We start from the raw sequence: 15,538 nt of genomic DNA, 5'->3' as shown, positions 1-15,538 counted from the left end.
ATGACTCTCTCATCATTGATGTTTCTCTCTCCCCCCTCTCCTTTCCTCTCTCTGAAATCAATAAAGATATATTTAAAAAACATAAAATAAAAATAGTAATCCAATAAATATCTGTTTAAAAATGGAAAGTGCTTTTTACTCATGTTTGTCAGATTTCAGCCAGTGCTGAGTTACCATTCTCGGAACTTTTCGAAGAATGAGTTGCAAATGGAATCTGTAGGAAGATATTACTAACATGGTTTTGATGAAGGTGGGTATTAAGTTTCCGGCTGAATTTAGTGAAAGCCAGACAAACATTAAAAAGCATGCCAATAAAACAGTGTAACACACAAACAGGAAGATAATCAGGCACGTTAAGAATTTGAAAGCTAAACTATAAGTGTTAGAATTCAACGTGCAGAGTTTGAACTGGTCAACTTACCTCTAACCTGCTTTGTGCTTAGGGGAACCGTAGCTGTGACCATCATTATTACTCTCTTTAAAATAAACTGCAATTTTTCTTATATAGGTTGTGTCCTAAAAAGTGTACTTGTGTCTCTCCAGAAACTGGAATCTGGAGTAATGATCTCATTTGCGATCAGTGTGCTGAGCACTGCAGTTAGTGTTTGTGCTAAAAAAAAAAACCCACAACTGTTTTCAAACCAAAGGTCTCTGGTGTACACACAAGACCAGAAAGGAGGATGCAGGTCCAGAATAAGGTCAGGGCTTAAGGGAAGAAATGTCTCATACAGCCAGTATGTCCTATAGAGGACAGAATCACATAGGCAGTTGGTCCCTTGCATAGAAAAGAGGCGAGCACTCTCCCAATGAAACCCAAATTCTGTAGATCTTCAGAATCAGTTCTGAATATTAGGTCCTAGAATTCATGTACAGGTTCCCTTTCTCCAGGGTGAATGTCACTGGCATATAAGAACATCACTTGAAGGGTTAAGCTGAGACCGCAAATGCATCAGAGTACATGGGATCACAGGCAGACACCCAAAGTGAGGGTGAAGGTGGAGAAACCCAGCCCAAATTACTGAGGTCTCCTGAGGGTCAAACTCTATGCTGGGATAAAAGGGGAGGCAGACAAATGGCAGTTCAGACTCAAAGGTTCCTCCGGGAGAAACCACTGTAGCTGACAGATAATGCTGTTCCAGTAAAGACTGAGGGACAGAGGGGAAGTGCTCTGACATTTTAGAACAGGGGAGAATCATAATTGCAACAATGGAAACAGCAACTTCAGCTGAGCCTCCCTGGTCCTCAGAGTGTACATGCCCCAGTGAGGGCCTCACAGTAGTGGTAGTGACCCTAGTTCTGGAGCCAGAGTCCCAAAGTTGGAATCCAGTTTCTTACACTTGACTCTTGTCTGTTGAGTAAACTTGGAGAACCTACTTTATTTCTCTAATCATGGATGTTCCCAGCAATTCGATATTGGTTTCGACTTCCCAGGTTGTTGTGAGAATTAAGAGAAAATGCTAAAAAAGCTAACCCTGAAATCCTGGCAACAAGTACTCAGCTTGTTACTTTTGATCCTCAAAGTCCTAGGTAAGTGCCATCATCGCCATGTCAGATTCAGCCAACTGAAATGCAGGAAGCTCTAGCAAATTGGCTGGAGATTCCCCGGTGGAGACCAGACACTGAGACCTGAGTGCCCACAGCACCTACCTCCCTGCAGGTTGGTCAGCATGTTCTAAAAGCCCGATTCCCCCCCCCCAAAAGCTCTTAAATACCAAGGGGCTTATTGGCATTGGGGAAGTGAGGGGTTCCTGTCCTGGGAATGTCTCTTAAGGCAAAGGATGGGGTTCGTGGAGGGTAGACAGGCTGCAGACACATCTGCTGCACTGTAAACGGGTACCTTAGCTGTTGATCTCCTGCAACACCTCAGGGACAAAGACATACCTCATACCTATTTTAGAGAAAATAAAACTGAGGCTCAGACCAGAAAAAGTGTTTTATCCCATCAGTGTCAATAATATTCAGGAATGTAGGATTCAAATCCAGGGTGCCTGATACAGAGTATGGGAGTCTGATTACTGCCCTACCACTTCCCACTGCACTGGGCTTTGGGACTTTAAACCTTTGCCCATTAGCATGCCATCTGATGCCCTTGAGAGTCCTATTCTAACCAAGGAACCCCCATGACAGCAAACCAGAAAAATAGAACACTACAAAGCAATGGCTTATTGTACTATCAAATATCTAGACTTCTGTAATAGATTTAATAGTGCAAGTTAAAATTAAGTGCCCATTACATTATGCATAGCATAAACCAAGTGAAAAATATTAGAACATAATATTCCAATACAAAAAAATTTATTCCATAAAGCATGAAAAGCACAAAAATGAGTGAAATTCCAACAAGCATCTTTGTTTCACTGTCCTATTGTTAAAGAAAATTGCCAAAACTAATAGATTTGGCAGAACATCTGATCAGACTTTTTACCAAAGATGCAGAGGCAGCAAATACACATCTGAGAAAAGACTCACCATACCTCCTTAGAAAAATACAATCATTGAGGTAGCATGACAAAGTTATTTAAAAAGTTTAAAGAATGATTAACCAAACCAAATATCCTGTAGTAGATGGAGAAACTGAATCCCTCATACAATGCTGAAAGAATGCAAAAAGCTACAATCAGTTTAGATCACAACTTGCTAATCTCTATAAGTCAAACATTCACCTATCCTCCAATACAAATGTTTTATTATGAGCTATTGACAAAGGTAAATGAAACTTATCTACATAAAGAATTATACACAAATGTTTCTACCAGATTTATTTTAAATAGTAAAAAATTACAAATAACTGAATGTCTGTAAACAAAGGAATGGATAAACTAATGGTAACATATTCAAAGATAAGATATTTCTCCGGGGAAAAAAGCTACTAATATATCATTACTAAATCTCCAAATATTGATACAATGTATATAAAAGCAGAATCACATCATGTAAGTTTTAGAAAATGCAAAGTTATGTAAAGCTGTGAAAGGCAGGGGAAATTCTCTGATAAGTAGACATCATCTTTCCTCAATAATTTTTAACATTATGTACATGCAAAGGGACTCTTTCCTGAGTGAAATCTCTGAGTTTGTATGACACGTCTCCTAAAGCCTTCAACAAACCCATGGCATTTATGCAGATATTCTACAGTATGAGTTTGCTGATGTATAGAGTAGTTCATGGTTAAGCCGTTTCCATGTGCAGTGCATATATAGTTTCTCTCCATATAAACTCACAGATGTGCAATGAGCATGTTTTTCCCAATTGTCTTCACACACTGACTTGCATGTAAAGATTCTCTCTTGTATGAGTATGCCAATGTACACTGAGATGACTCTTCATGGTAAAGCCTTTATCACATTCATTGCACATATAGGATTACTACTTTTTTTATAGTGGCTGTGCCATTATTTATTTACATCCTGTATGTGTTGGCTAATGTCTGATGAGACTATTCTTCTCTGTGAAATGTCTCCCATATTCAGTATACATATAGCTTTTCTCCTGTATTAGCTGATATCTGATGAGATTACTCTTGAATGTAAAGCGTTTCCCACATTCATTGCAAATATACATTTTTTTCTGAGGTATGGGTTAGCTCATGTACAAGATGTTTTATGCTGAAGCCTTTTACACATATACTGCAAACCTAGGGCTTATGTCTCATATGTGTTGGCTCATGTCTGAGGAGAGGGCACTTACTGGCGAAGCCTTTCCCACACACATTGCATACATAGGGTTTCTCTCCAGTATGGGTTTGCTGATGTAAAATGAGATTGTGTTTTGCTGAGAAGCATTTCCCACATTCACCACATATATAAGGTTTCTCTCCTGTATGACTTCGATGATGTTCACTTAGGTAGCGCTTATTGGTGAAGCCTTTCCCACACTTACTACACATAAAAGGTTTCTCTCCTGTATGAGTTAGATGATGCTGACTAAGAGTACGCTTCCTAATGAAGCCTTTCCCACACTCATTGCATACATAGGGTTTCTCTCCAGAATGAATTCTTTCATGTAAAAGGAGGTTGTACCTTGTTGATAAACTTTTCCCACATTCATGACAATTATGTTTCTCTCCTGTATGAGTCCGTTGATGTGAAACCAGCTGCACTTTGACTGGGAAGCCTTTTCCACATTCACTGCATACGTAGGGTTTCTCTCCTGTGTGCATTCGCTGATGTATAATCAGACCACGCTTCACAGTGAAACCTTTTCCACATTCACTGCACATATATGGTTTTTCTGAACTATGAATTCGCTGATGTATAGTGAGAGCACGTTTCATGGAGAAGCCTTTTCCACACACATTACATACATAGGGTTTCTCTCCAGTATGAGTTCGCTGATGTCCAGTAAGGCAGCACTTCGTTGAGAAGCCTTTCCCACATTCACTGCACGTATAAGGTTTCTCTCCTGTATGCGTTCTCTGATGTATAGTGAGATTAAACTTTGCAGAGAAGGTTTTTCCACATACACTGCATCCATGGGGTTTCTCACCTGTATGAATTTTCTTATGTGTAGTAAGGCGACTCTTCTCAATAAAGCCTTTTCCACATTCACTGCATATATGAGGCTTCTCTACTGTATGAGTGTTCTTATGTAGAGTGAGTATAAACTTTGTAGAGAAGGTCTTCCCACATAGATTGCATCGATGAGGTTTCTCTCTTGTATGAGTTTTTTGATGGGTAGTGAGACTGAACTTTGTAGAGAAGATCTTCCCACATAGACTGCATTCATGGGGTTTCTTGCCTCTATGAGCTTGCTGATGATACATGAACCCAGACTTTTTGATGAACACTTTCCCACATTCACTACACGTATAAGGTTTCTCTTTCACGTGAGTTTTCTGATGTATATTCAACTGTGATTTCTTGAGGAAGGTTTTGTCACATTCAGTGTATTCACTTTGTTTCATTCTTGTGTGAATTCTCTGATGTTCAGTAAGCCTGGATTTTCTGGAGAAGGCTTTTCCACTCAGACTGCATCCATGAGGTTTGTCTCCAGTATGAACTGTCTGATGATCAATGAGCTCAGATATATTGATGAAGGCTTCCCCACATTCAATGCATATGTGGGCTTCCCCTATGGTGTGAGTTCTATGTTGCTGAATGACCTGGGATTTATTATTGATGGGTTTGGTATTGAGAGGCAATTTAATTTCAGTGTAAAACTGTTCATGGTTACTGTGCAGAATGGTTGTCTCACCTGCATTCAAATCAACAAAGTTAGGGAAGTTACAGCTTCTGTTTTAGTTTCCAAAATATGTATTTGATTTTAAAGGATGTTCACGTATCTCAAATAAATCACTATTGTGCTTTAATAGGATATGACCTTCACCCTTATTAACAATATTTGCAAACATATTATGTCCACAGCATCATTCCACATTTGGAATTAATGCTGACAAGGAACACCAACATTCCTAAGTTCTAGAAAGAAGAGAACAGTGAATCATCCTGTAATCTCTCCTAATCTTAGGTTAAGACAAAACTGTTTCTACAAACCTTACTTCATGTGAAATAATTATTTAGTGATAATCATATGTGTTGTAGAATAAGAAATGTATTTGGTCTTCGCCCACAGATCTTGACACTGAGCTTGTAAAACACTTGTAATTTCCTAAGTGTTAGGTGTATCTTTTGTTTTGCATTAAAAAATAAGGCTTTCAATAACAACTGAGTTCATGTTAATGAAATGAGATAGCAAAAAATTTCTACACAGCCTCAGGATGGAGTTATTCACCAGAAAGAACAACTGATTAGAAGCTAGGCTTTCAGCTCCATCCACTGACCTCTGGGAAAGGAGGAAGGGCCTAGAAATTAAAACTCTATAAAAACTCTTAACCAGATCTGATCAGCTTTCTTGGTTAGTGAACAAATCCGTGTGCCCAGTAGGTGGTTCATCCCAGTTCCATGGGGACAGAAGCTCTTGTATTAAGGAATCCTTCAGACCTTGCCCTATGTACCTATTCATCTCTACCCTTTATAATAAACAAGTAAACATAAGTATTTCTCTGAGTACTAAGAGCTACTCTAGCTTTAACTGATTGAACCCAAGGAAGGGCTCTCGAGAACTTCCAATTTATAGCCAGTTGGTCAGAAGAACTGATGACAAACTGGATTTGCAATGGATATCTGAAGGTGAGACAATCTTATAAGATGGAACTCTTAACTTGTAGGGTATGAGACTATTTCTAGGCAGATAGTGTCAGAATTGAGTTAAACTTGTAAGACACCGAGTTTTAATAATTGTAGGTACAGACACAAAAATAAAGGCAATCGAAGTCTGGGAAACATGGTAAAAGGAGCAATGGAGATGTTAGAGGCGAATGAAATCAAGATATATAGGGTGAGGCAAAAGTAGGTTTACAGTTGTTTATAAGGAAAATGATGCAATAATACATAATATAATAATGAACTCTGTGATTCACATATAACTGTAAACCTACTTTTGACATACTCTGTATTTATTTATAATTTTTTTAATCCTCACTTGAGGCTATGTTTTTAGTGATATTTTAGAGAGAGGTAGGGAGAAGGGGAGAGAATGATTGATCAGCTGCCTCCCACATACACCCCAAGGAGGAACTGAACACATAATCTTTCATTTACAGGATGACACTCCATCCACCTGGGCCACACTGGCCAGGGCAGCCCACTTATTGGCTCAATGGGGAAAGCAGATAGACGTTAATGAAAGTGAGGACTCAAGGTTACTCCAAGAATTGGGTGGCTTGAGCCAGTGGGTAGATGGAATGGCTCTTTGAGGCAAAATTTAAGATGGCTATTACATGTCCAAGTACAAAGATGAAGAAACTGGATTAATATAAAATCTTAAAAATGGTCTTATCTGAAAATAGCAAGATCTCATCAACATACACAAATTCTTGAAAGTAAGTACTAAATGACACTGTATTTTGAAACATGTAGGATAAAATTTGAAAGCACACGTAAAGTTTTGGAATACAGTAAGCCCTCAGAAGAGAAGCAATCACTGAGGACTGTGATCAGGTGCATACCTGCAGACCCAGGTGTACAGAACAAATACATGGAGAGCAAGGAAGTGGATCATCAACATCTGATTTCCAGAGAAGTGTAAAACCTATAGAGGGTTATGATGTACCAAAAACTTGCCATTTTTCCTCATTCTGCAGACAAACTAACTCTCCTAAAGTGCTAATTTCAAATTTAGACAAAAGCTTCTGTAATCAAGACCCTAATTAATTATATGGCTGTAATATACTCTACTACGTTCCTACATAAAAAGGGATGATCGGATGATATACAGTACAGTGATGACTCAGCAGGAATGGGTAGCACCATTTCTGGACATTTAATTATTTTTTAATTTTTCTTTTTAATTGATTTCAGAGGGAGGGAGAGATAAAGACATTGACAGAGAATCATTGACCAGCTGCCTCCTGCATGCTCTCTACTGCGGATCAAGCCCCCAACCCGGGCATGTGCCCTGACCGGGAATCGAACCCTGATCCCCTGGATCCTAGATTGATGCTCAACCCCCGAGCCACGTCCGGCCAGGCAGGTTTGATAATTTAATTTCTATTGTTTTACTGTCACAAATTGTAACCATGAGTTTAACAGTACACTTTCCTCCCTGATAATGACCACCTTCTACACTGTAGGCAAAGTGATCCATTTTAAGAATTAGTTAAATAAAGGCACTTCTCTATTCAAAAGTCATTAATGGTTTCTCACCTCAATTGGAATGAAAGCAAGGTCTTCAATGGCCTCAATAAGTAGTGTGTGACCTACATCCAAATACCCCCAGCTGCCACCTCACTGTCCTTATCTGCAGTGATTTTTCCTCTTGCTCATTACCCTCTATTCAGACAAGCTTCCTAGACGTTCCTCAAACACATTCCAGACTCACCCCTTTGAACTTCCTATCATCTCATGTTTGGAAAACTCCAGCGAGCTGACTCAGATCCCTTATCTATGTTCTCAAAGGCACCTTATCAAAGAGCCATTCCAAATCCTAAAAGCACAATTTGGGGATGAACTACCACTGTGCCACTGGATGTATTAATTTTCCTTACAGCAATTTTTACCCTAAGCTGTATGTTTATTATTGATTATATAGTACTTCTGCTGAGAACCAAAGTAACATATAAAGATTAGGAACAAGGTCTATTATATTTAAAAATCTTCTTTGTACTGCTGTTGGTTTAAAAAATATTAGGCTGTCATTAGCAAGTTTTAAAAGGAATAAAGTTATCTCTACTGTAGGAGGCAATCACAAGTATTGAACACATTAAGGAGTGTTTAGGAAACACACAGAAACTTTCTAATCAAGACGATAGCAGATCACAAAGATCACTAAAAAAACTGCAATTCCATATGACAGGAACCTTGGTTACCTGTGAATATGTGTCATCAGGCTAGGGTGGGAAAGTATTCAATTTTATTTTTACATCCTAGCAATAATCAAAAAATGCAATCAGTTAAACAATTCCATTTACTACATAATAAAAAGAGAATCTTGCTGGTTTGGCTCAATGATTTCAGCCAGTGGACTGTAGGTCCCAGGTTCGATTCTGGCCAAGTGCAAACTCCAACCCTGGCCTAGTCGGGGCATTTGCAGGAGGCAACCAATCGATGGGTCTCTCACATCAATGTTTCTTTCTCTCTTTCCTTTCCACTCTCTCTGAAAAGGAATGGAAAAAATAACCTCGGGTGACAATAAAAAAAGAAAAACAACCAATTTCATAATTAGAAATAAATTTAAGAAAGGGAAGTGTAAAACTGTTATTCTGAAACTGATAAAACATTGTTGGAAAAAACTGAAGACCCAATTAGATAGAAAGAAACCCAATGATCCCGGATTAGGATCTACAATATGGTTAAAATGGGATTAGTACTCAATTAGGATGCAGATTGAAAGGACTCACTATCAAAGTCCTGTTTTGTGGGGTTTTTTTTCAGAAACTTACAAGCTGATTCTAAAATTGAAATAAATATGTAGGTATTCAAAAGTCAAAATCATTGGGAAAGAGAAGAACAGAGTTGGCAGATACACTCTTTCCAATTTTAAAATTTACTACAAAGCTAAAGGAATCAAGGCCACGATGAGACTGCATGTATAAAATGTTCCAAAGTCGATTGTGGTAATGGTTGCACAACTATATGAATATACTAAAAACCAATTGAGTATATAATTTAAATGGCTAAATTGTATGGTATATGAATAAAATCTTAAGTTTGGGCTGCAACTCATATAGCATGTTAAGCTCTTTTCTTGTTCATAAAAAAAACCCACAAAAATAGTACAGACCTTTAAAGAGCAGAGTTCATTAGGGAAAATTTTTTAAAAAATAAGTAAAATAAATAAATAAATAAACAAGAGAGCTCCATGTGTTGGAAACAACCCAGGTGATACCAGAATGAATCGACTTTGAAGTGTTTAGTGTGGGAAAAAAAATTGCATGGAAAAAAGGATGGAGGGAAGGTGATTCCTGCTCTCACACACACAAAATGAGGAGTCAGAGGCCAGCTGTCATATCTATGAGTAAAACACAGACGAAGGAAGTGTACAGTAGACAATATTGAGGGAGGAGTCAAGTTTGGAGTCCATTTCACAGAACAGAAATAAGTTAACTCATGGGAATTGAGGAAACCTTTAAGAGTGATGAGAACTGAGTATTAAGAATTTTGTGGTGCCCGGCCGGGCGTGGCTCAGTGGTTGAGCATCCACCTAGGATCTAGGAGATCCGGGTTCGATTCCTGGTCAGGGCACATACCTGGGTTGTGGGCGCGATCTGCAGTCAGGGGCATGCAGGAGGCAGCGAATCAATGACTCTCTCATCATTGATGTTTCAACTCTCCCTCTCCTCCCTTCCTCTCTCTGAAATCAATAAAGATACATTAAAAAAACAACAACAAAAAAACTCTGTGGTAAGGAGGGCAAAAAACGACATAAATGCACTGGGAAAAATAGGTTATTATGGGGACACAGCATCCAAGGTGGGATTGGATGTTATGCAGGGAAATCATTATTTCCAAACAGGGTACAAAGGCCCAGTAGCAAGAAAAAAGTGATGAATTCAAAGTTGTTTGCAGAGAGGCCTGGAAAGTGGATTTTCATAGCAAGAGAGGTGATAACACAGGCAGAGACAGTGGTTGTGGACAAAGATTTGAGAATCCTTGGAAGAAAAAAGCAACACAAACAAAAACAAGGTGCAGATAAAATAAGCCAGGGACAGAGCTCAGACGAGAAAAAAGGGGGATGTTTTCCCCTAAACTTCTACAAAGAAGTGCTTTGAGTTTCCGCATTCACTGTATCAACTCTGACACTTTCTCTGGCTAGATTATGACCTTCTGGCTGCCCACCTTGCTGGTTCTCACCCACTCACCTGGAGAGACCAGACTGTGGAGCTCATCCTGTACTGTCCATGGTTCTTCCCCTTGATCCAACTTGGAAATTGTGTCTGGTTTCCTGACTTGATACCCTGCTCGTGAAAATGACAGAAGAATTAGACATATTGAATTGGACTGGGGCCTGTCAAGAAGGGAGAATGGTACATTTTAGAAAATGAACGGGTTTCATATCCATAACACAGAGACTTTTTCTCTCCAGAGAAGGGACACTATACTCTCGTCTCGGGCAAGAGAAGGATGTCAGATTCTATTTCAGGGAACTATAGTTATTCTGAAGAGTTAAGCAGCTCAGAAAGGATAAGCCACTAACGGGGCACCTCCTGAGTGACACAGGGGAGGTGTCCTCACCCACTGACTCCAGGTGGCTGTAGTTCTCCAATGTCACATCCTTGTACAGGTTCTTCTGATCGGGGTCCAGGAGCTGCCACTCCTCTGAGGTGAAGTCCACAGCCACATCGTGAAATGTCAGGGGATCCTGCAACAACTCCATGCTGTTTAATGGTGTGATGTCCTTTAGATGACATGGAAGAAATGTTAGTCTTTCTGCTCATTTTCACTTTATAGGCTGCATCTATACAGCAAGTGGGGTTTTATTTTAATATATAGTTGAATAATCACATGCCTAGTAAGATACTATTTGTAATAGCACATTCAGTCATCCATGCGTGCATCCATTAGATGTTTCTATAATGTGAAGAAGTTAAATGTACTTGTTAATCTAAAAACACTACATTCATATATTTGAGAGACAGAAAATATATGTATATAAGTATACTTTTTAGATTAATGGTTGTGGCTTTTTCTAGGCCTCTACGAATCTATCAATAAAGAAAAGGGTAAAGCAAACCCGAAGTCACCTGAGCCTGGAGCATTTTCTTCTGTTCCCTGAAAGGAGCCGGCACCAGGGAGGCTCTGTCTTGCTGTGTCTGGTTCGGCTCTAAGTTTCTGTTCAGAAATCTGTCTTCAGTCAGGTGTGTCCCTGAAAATGCTGATACTTAACTCTGCAACTTCTTCCTGTTTCTCATGAGTATTGCTCCTGGTGTACATGTAAGAAATGTTCAAAACTGTAGGAAATTTCTATGAGTTTATTTGAGCCAAACTGACGAAAATTTCCCAGACGAAAAATAACAGATTGAGAAAATGCTCTGGAGAAGGGCAGTTCTGCACCTTTTATACATTTGAAGAGGAAGACATGAGAGGGTTACCTGAAATCTGCTGGGGGGAAATTAGGGAGGTGGGAGAAAGCCAAAGGGAAACCTCTGACCTTGGATGGAGTAAAAGGAATGAATGCATTTCTTACCGAGGTGGGAACAGGATAGTTCACAGTGAACACAATACCGACTATCGCTCTGTAGTGCCCTGATGGGTGTGGCATAGAAGAATTTAACCTGACATTCCAAAGGTACATTATATCCTTCATGTAAAACAAAACAATGGACAGGCTTAGTTAAGGCACAGATTGACCTTTGTTAAGAAAGATTCCAGTCTAGGACATGACTACCCAACATTACTTGCTTTTAGCTAGAAAGTTTTAATTTTAGAACATCTTTTGTGATTACTTTCAGCCTCTGGGTTTGTAAGGCCACCAAGCAGGCCTCTTCTGAGCTTGTCAGGCTTAGTACGTGACCCCTTTTTTGTCCATACTGGGGAGTTAGAGCCTGTGGGTTGAGAAGAAAAGTCAACGAGAGGTACGTTTCCTCCGGGACCCCTGCTCCAGAGCTCCTGATCGCAATGACCACAGTCTCTCTGATGTCCCTTTATTTGGTCTCCTGGAAGTATTTATTCCTCAGGCCAATAAAACCTTAGGTTCTAAATGTGGCGTAGGTGTTCCTTTATTGTCTGGAGTTTAAGTGAGGTGACAGTAAAGATGAGAGACATGGGTGTGCTCTTCCACAAAGTAACATGCGCACGCCTCCCCCAACCCTTCCTCCACAGGCGTGCACCTCTGAAACTGTAAGGGACCTCAGGAGGCATGAAACCAGGGCATCAATGGGCAGTGGCAGTTCCTCCCAGACAAACTCCCTGAACTTGTCCCCAAGACCCCCTTTTATCTGTCTTCTTAGGGACTCAAAGTAGCCCCACTCAGTCCTCTCCTGTTATCCTAGGCCCTTCCTTTTTCACTGTCCTGTTTAATAAGTGCCCTCTAAAATGAAAAATAATAATTTTAAAAAATGAGGGAAATGACACTCTAGGGGAAGAATAATTTTTCCTTCTTTTCTTCTAGGTTCTTTGGCTGGTCTAATAATTAAGCTAATATTGAGACAGGCTAGTAAGCCAGGACAAGCAGAACAGGGAAACTGAGGTTGATAGCTTACAACCATCTAGTAAATCACAAAATCCTATCTTCAGTAACCAAGGCCACTTAAAGAATAACTCATGCTCCCCCCCCCCCCGCCCCAACTCTAAACTCTGAGGGATTCCATAAGGCTTGGCAACCAGGGAGCAATGGGCAGTGGCAGCCCATTTTGTCTGACTTCTTAGTGAGCCAAAGCAGCCCCATCTAGGCCCTCTCCTGCTGCTTCTTCTATCTTAGGCCCTTGTTTCACCAAACCCAGCTTTAATAAACATCCTCTAAAAATCATCTGGGCAGCATGGCTGGTGTGGCTCAGAGGTTGAGCATCAGACCTGTGATCCAGGAGATCCTGGTTTGATCCCGGTCAGGGCACATGCCGGGGGTGCAGGCCCGAACCCCATCAGGGGGCGTGTGGGAGGCAGCCAGTCAATGACTCTCATTGAGGTTTCTCTCTCTCCCCCTTCCTCTCTTTGAAATCAATAAAAATATATTTTAAAAAATAATAAATAAAAATTACCCGGTCACATATTGTGACATCTTTCCTGCATGAAGTCAAGACCCCACACACATCAGCCACCACAGGCAGGCCCCCTCAGGCCCAAGCCCATTTCTTTCCTATAACATTTCCAGAGGACCAAGGCAGTCCCGCTTAGGCTCTCCTGTTGCATCCACTATTCTAAGCCCTTCCTTGTTTCACCATGCCCTTCTTTAATAAACATAGTTTCAAAAATAATTTGGACTGGTGTTGTGAAACCTTTCTTGAATGAAGTCAAGAACCCAGACACTGCCAGCCAGCCAGCCACTGGTAGACCTGCTAAAGGCCAGGATTTTTTCCTCCGGTAACAATATAACACAGATTAAATGGGGGGAAGGGGGGGAGAATCAAAAAGTTAAAACATGTATACCCCCATATACATGGAAGTGACCCAGGAAAGCGGAGTAACTGGCCAAATCGGCAAATGCCATCATCTGAAATACCACCTTCACCTGAAGTCAAAAAGTGTGGAAGGTGGAGTCACTTAGCAGAGATTATCCAGAAAAACACAGTAAACAAGCTTAAGGTTCTTCTGCAAATGTTAAATCCCGCTTCCGCCACTGATTGTTAAAGCAGTTTAGTCACAGTGAAGGAGAAGCCCTTACAGGTGAGGCTGCTCTTACAAATGTAAATATCCCTCACAAGCCGAAGCTTCTAGGAGGTTTTCTCCCAGGGCTTCAGATTCTTCAAATTAACAAGCCTAAAATAACCAATATTTCAAAGTCGCATATTTTTAGTGTGGCAAAATGCTTCCCTTTAAACTCAAGGAGTTATGTATTTAAAAGAGAAGACTGTCTCCCAGAACCGACTACCAGATTTTCACATACATAGTTAGAACTCTACCATGTACCTATGCTCATAGGTAGTTCAAGCACTAGCAATGGGAGCTGGAACCACCACGGTTAACTAAGATGGACCAGGACTTACTAATACACTGGGATACGGGTCACCTTGCCAGAGGGATGGATATTAAGTAAAATCGAGACTCTGTTAGCAAAGGAAAACGTATGAATGTATGTCAGGCAAATAAGCAAGAGTGTCCCCTGCTATCTATATATTAAGAGCTGAGAGCAGGCGCTGGCAAACATTTTCTGAAAGAGACAGATTAACATTTTCCAATTTGCAGACCAAAATGTCTGCCACAACGACCCAATCCTGCCTTTGCAGAGCCAAAGGTGCCACAGAGGATACATGACAAATAGGTGTTGCTAGTTTAGTCCCTGGCTCTGTAGTCAAATGGTGGATTAAAGGTTAAAATCAGATGGTTTGGCCCGGCCAGCATGGCTCAGTGGTTGAGCATCGACCCATGATCCAGGAAATCGCGGTTGGATTCCAGGTCAGCGCACAGCCCAGGCTGTAGGCTGTGCAGGAGGCAGCCCATTAATGACTCTCATCATTAATGTTTCTCTCTTCCTCTCCCTTCCTCTCTCTGAAATCAATACAGACATATTAAAAATAAAATAAAATCAGATGGTTTGAAACTAGTGCCCTGGGCCCTGCTGCCTTCCCTGCAGCCGCCGAGGCCTCAGCCTTCACCAAGCCCCGGGGCCCGGGCGCCCCAACTCCGCCCCCACGATCCTCCGGGACCGGACCCCGGTCACACCTCCTCGTTCACCGGAAACCCGGGCAGGCGCCCCGCGACCCCGACCCCGCCGGCCCGGCGCCACTCGCCGCCTGTTACACCCCCAGCCTGAACCCCACGCCGCGGTCACCTTAAATGCCACGCGCACCCCCTGCAAGTGGGGTGACCCGCAGGACCCCGCGCCCGGACAGTCGGGACAAGGGCGTTAGCTCCACAGACGCCTCAGCTGCGCCCCGGGCCCCCGCGACCTCGCACACGCGCGCCCCGTTCCCCTCAGTGCCTCTAGTCCGGCTTCCAGCAGGTCCCATTAACTAGCTCCGCCCGGGCGCGGCTGCCCCCCCCCGCGGCCCCGGGACCGTCCCACGCTCCGCACACCAGCACGCCCACTCGTCACCGAGAGAAACAAAACTATAGTGACCAAAAAAACACACACAACCCACACAAAAAAACCCCACAACTTTTGGGGATGAGACCCCCACACTGACCTGAATTCCTCTCCAGACCTACACAATGGGCTCAAACTCTGCAGTCTCCGGAACCACCTCGGCGCTGGCACCCGTCCGGCTCGGTCTGCAGCAGCCCACGAGGATCCGAGGATTTTGAGAAAACGCGGCCGACGACTGCTGGTGACGACTTCCGGTCTTCGTTGGCAATATGTCCGCGCCCAAGAGTCGGTGGCGCCATGGGGGCCGCCATGTTGGGACACGTGATTTCCGTACAGAAGGCAAACGGAAACCAACGGCAAG

General features: G+C 41.8%; 1 protein-coding gene across 1 annotated transcript; it reads right to left on the bottom strand.

Moving 5' to 3' along the window:
- Window positions 1-2,278: 2,278 nt before the first annotated feature.
- LOC107540439 (uncharacterized) lies at window positions 2,279-12,764 on the bottom strand. The gene is made up of 4 exons (XM_016217200.2): window positions 11,240-12,764; window positions 10,731-10,893; window positions 10,358-10,453; window positions 2,279-5,193 (listed from the first exon to the last, which is right to left on the bottom strand). Exons 1-4 carry the CDS (start codon window positions 11,252-11,254, stop codon window positions 3,635-3,637), a joined length of 1,833 nt encoding a protein of 610 aa, XP_016072686.2. The 5' UTR covers window positions 11,255-12,764; the 3' UTR covers window positions 2,279-3,634.
- Between the last annotated feature and the right edge of the window lie 2,774 nt (window positions 12,765-15,538).

This window comes from Miniopterus natalensis, chromosome 18, assembly GCF_054644295.1.
Source record: "Miniopterus natalensis isolate mMinNat1 chromosome 18, mMinNat1.hap1, whole genome shotgun sequence".
NCBI lineage: Eukaryota > Metazoa > Chordata > Mammalia > Chiroptera > Miniopteridae > Miniopterus > Miniopterus natalensis.
Note: the sequence above shows the minus strand (reverse complement) of the source record. Positions and strands in the feature narration are given on the sequence as shown.

Bases quoted from the DNA above. Each gene is read 5' to 3' on its own strand.
- LOC107540439 (XM_016217200.2), bottom strand. The intron at 10,454-10,730 runs GTGAGGACACCT...TTTCACGAGCAG, and splicing joins CAGCCACCTGGAGTCAGTGG to GGTATCAAGTCAGGAAACCA. The intron at 5,194-10,357 runs GTGAGTGGGTGA...ATTTGAATGCAG, and splicing joins CCACAGTCTGGTCTCTCCAG to GTGAGACAACCATTCTGCAC.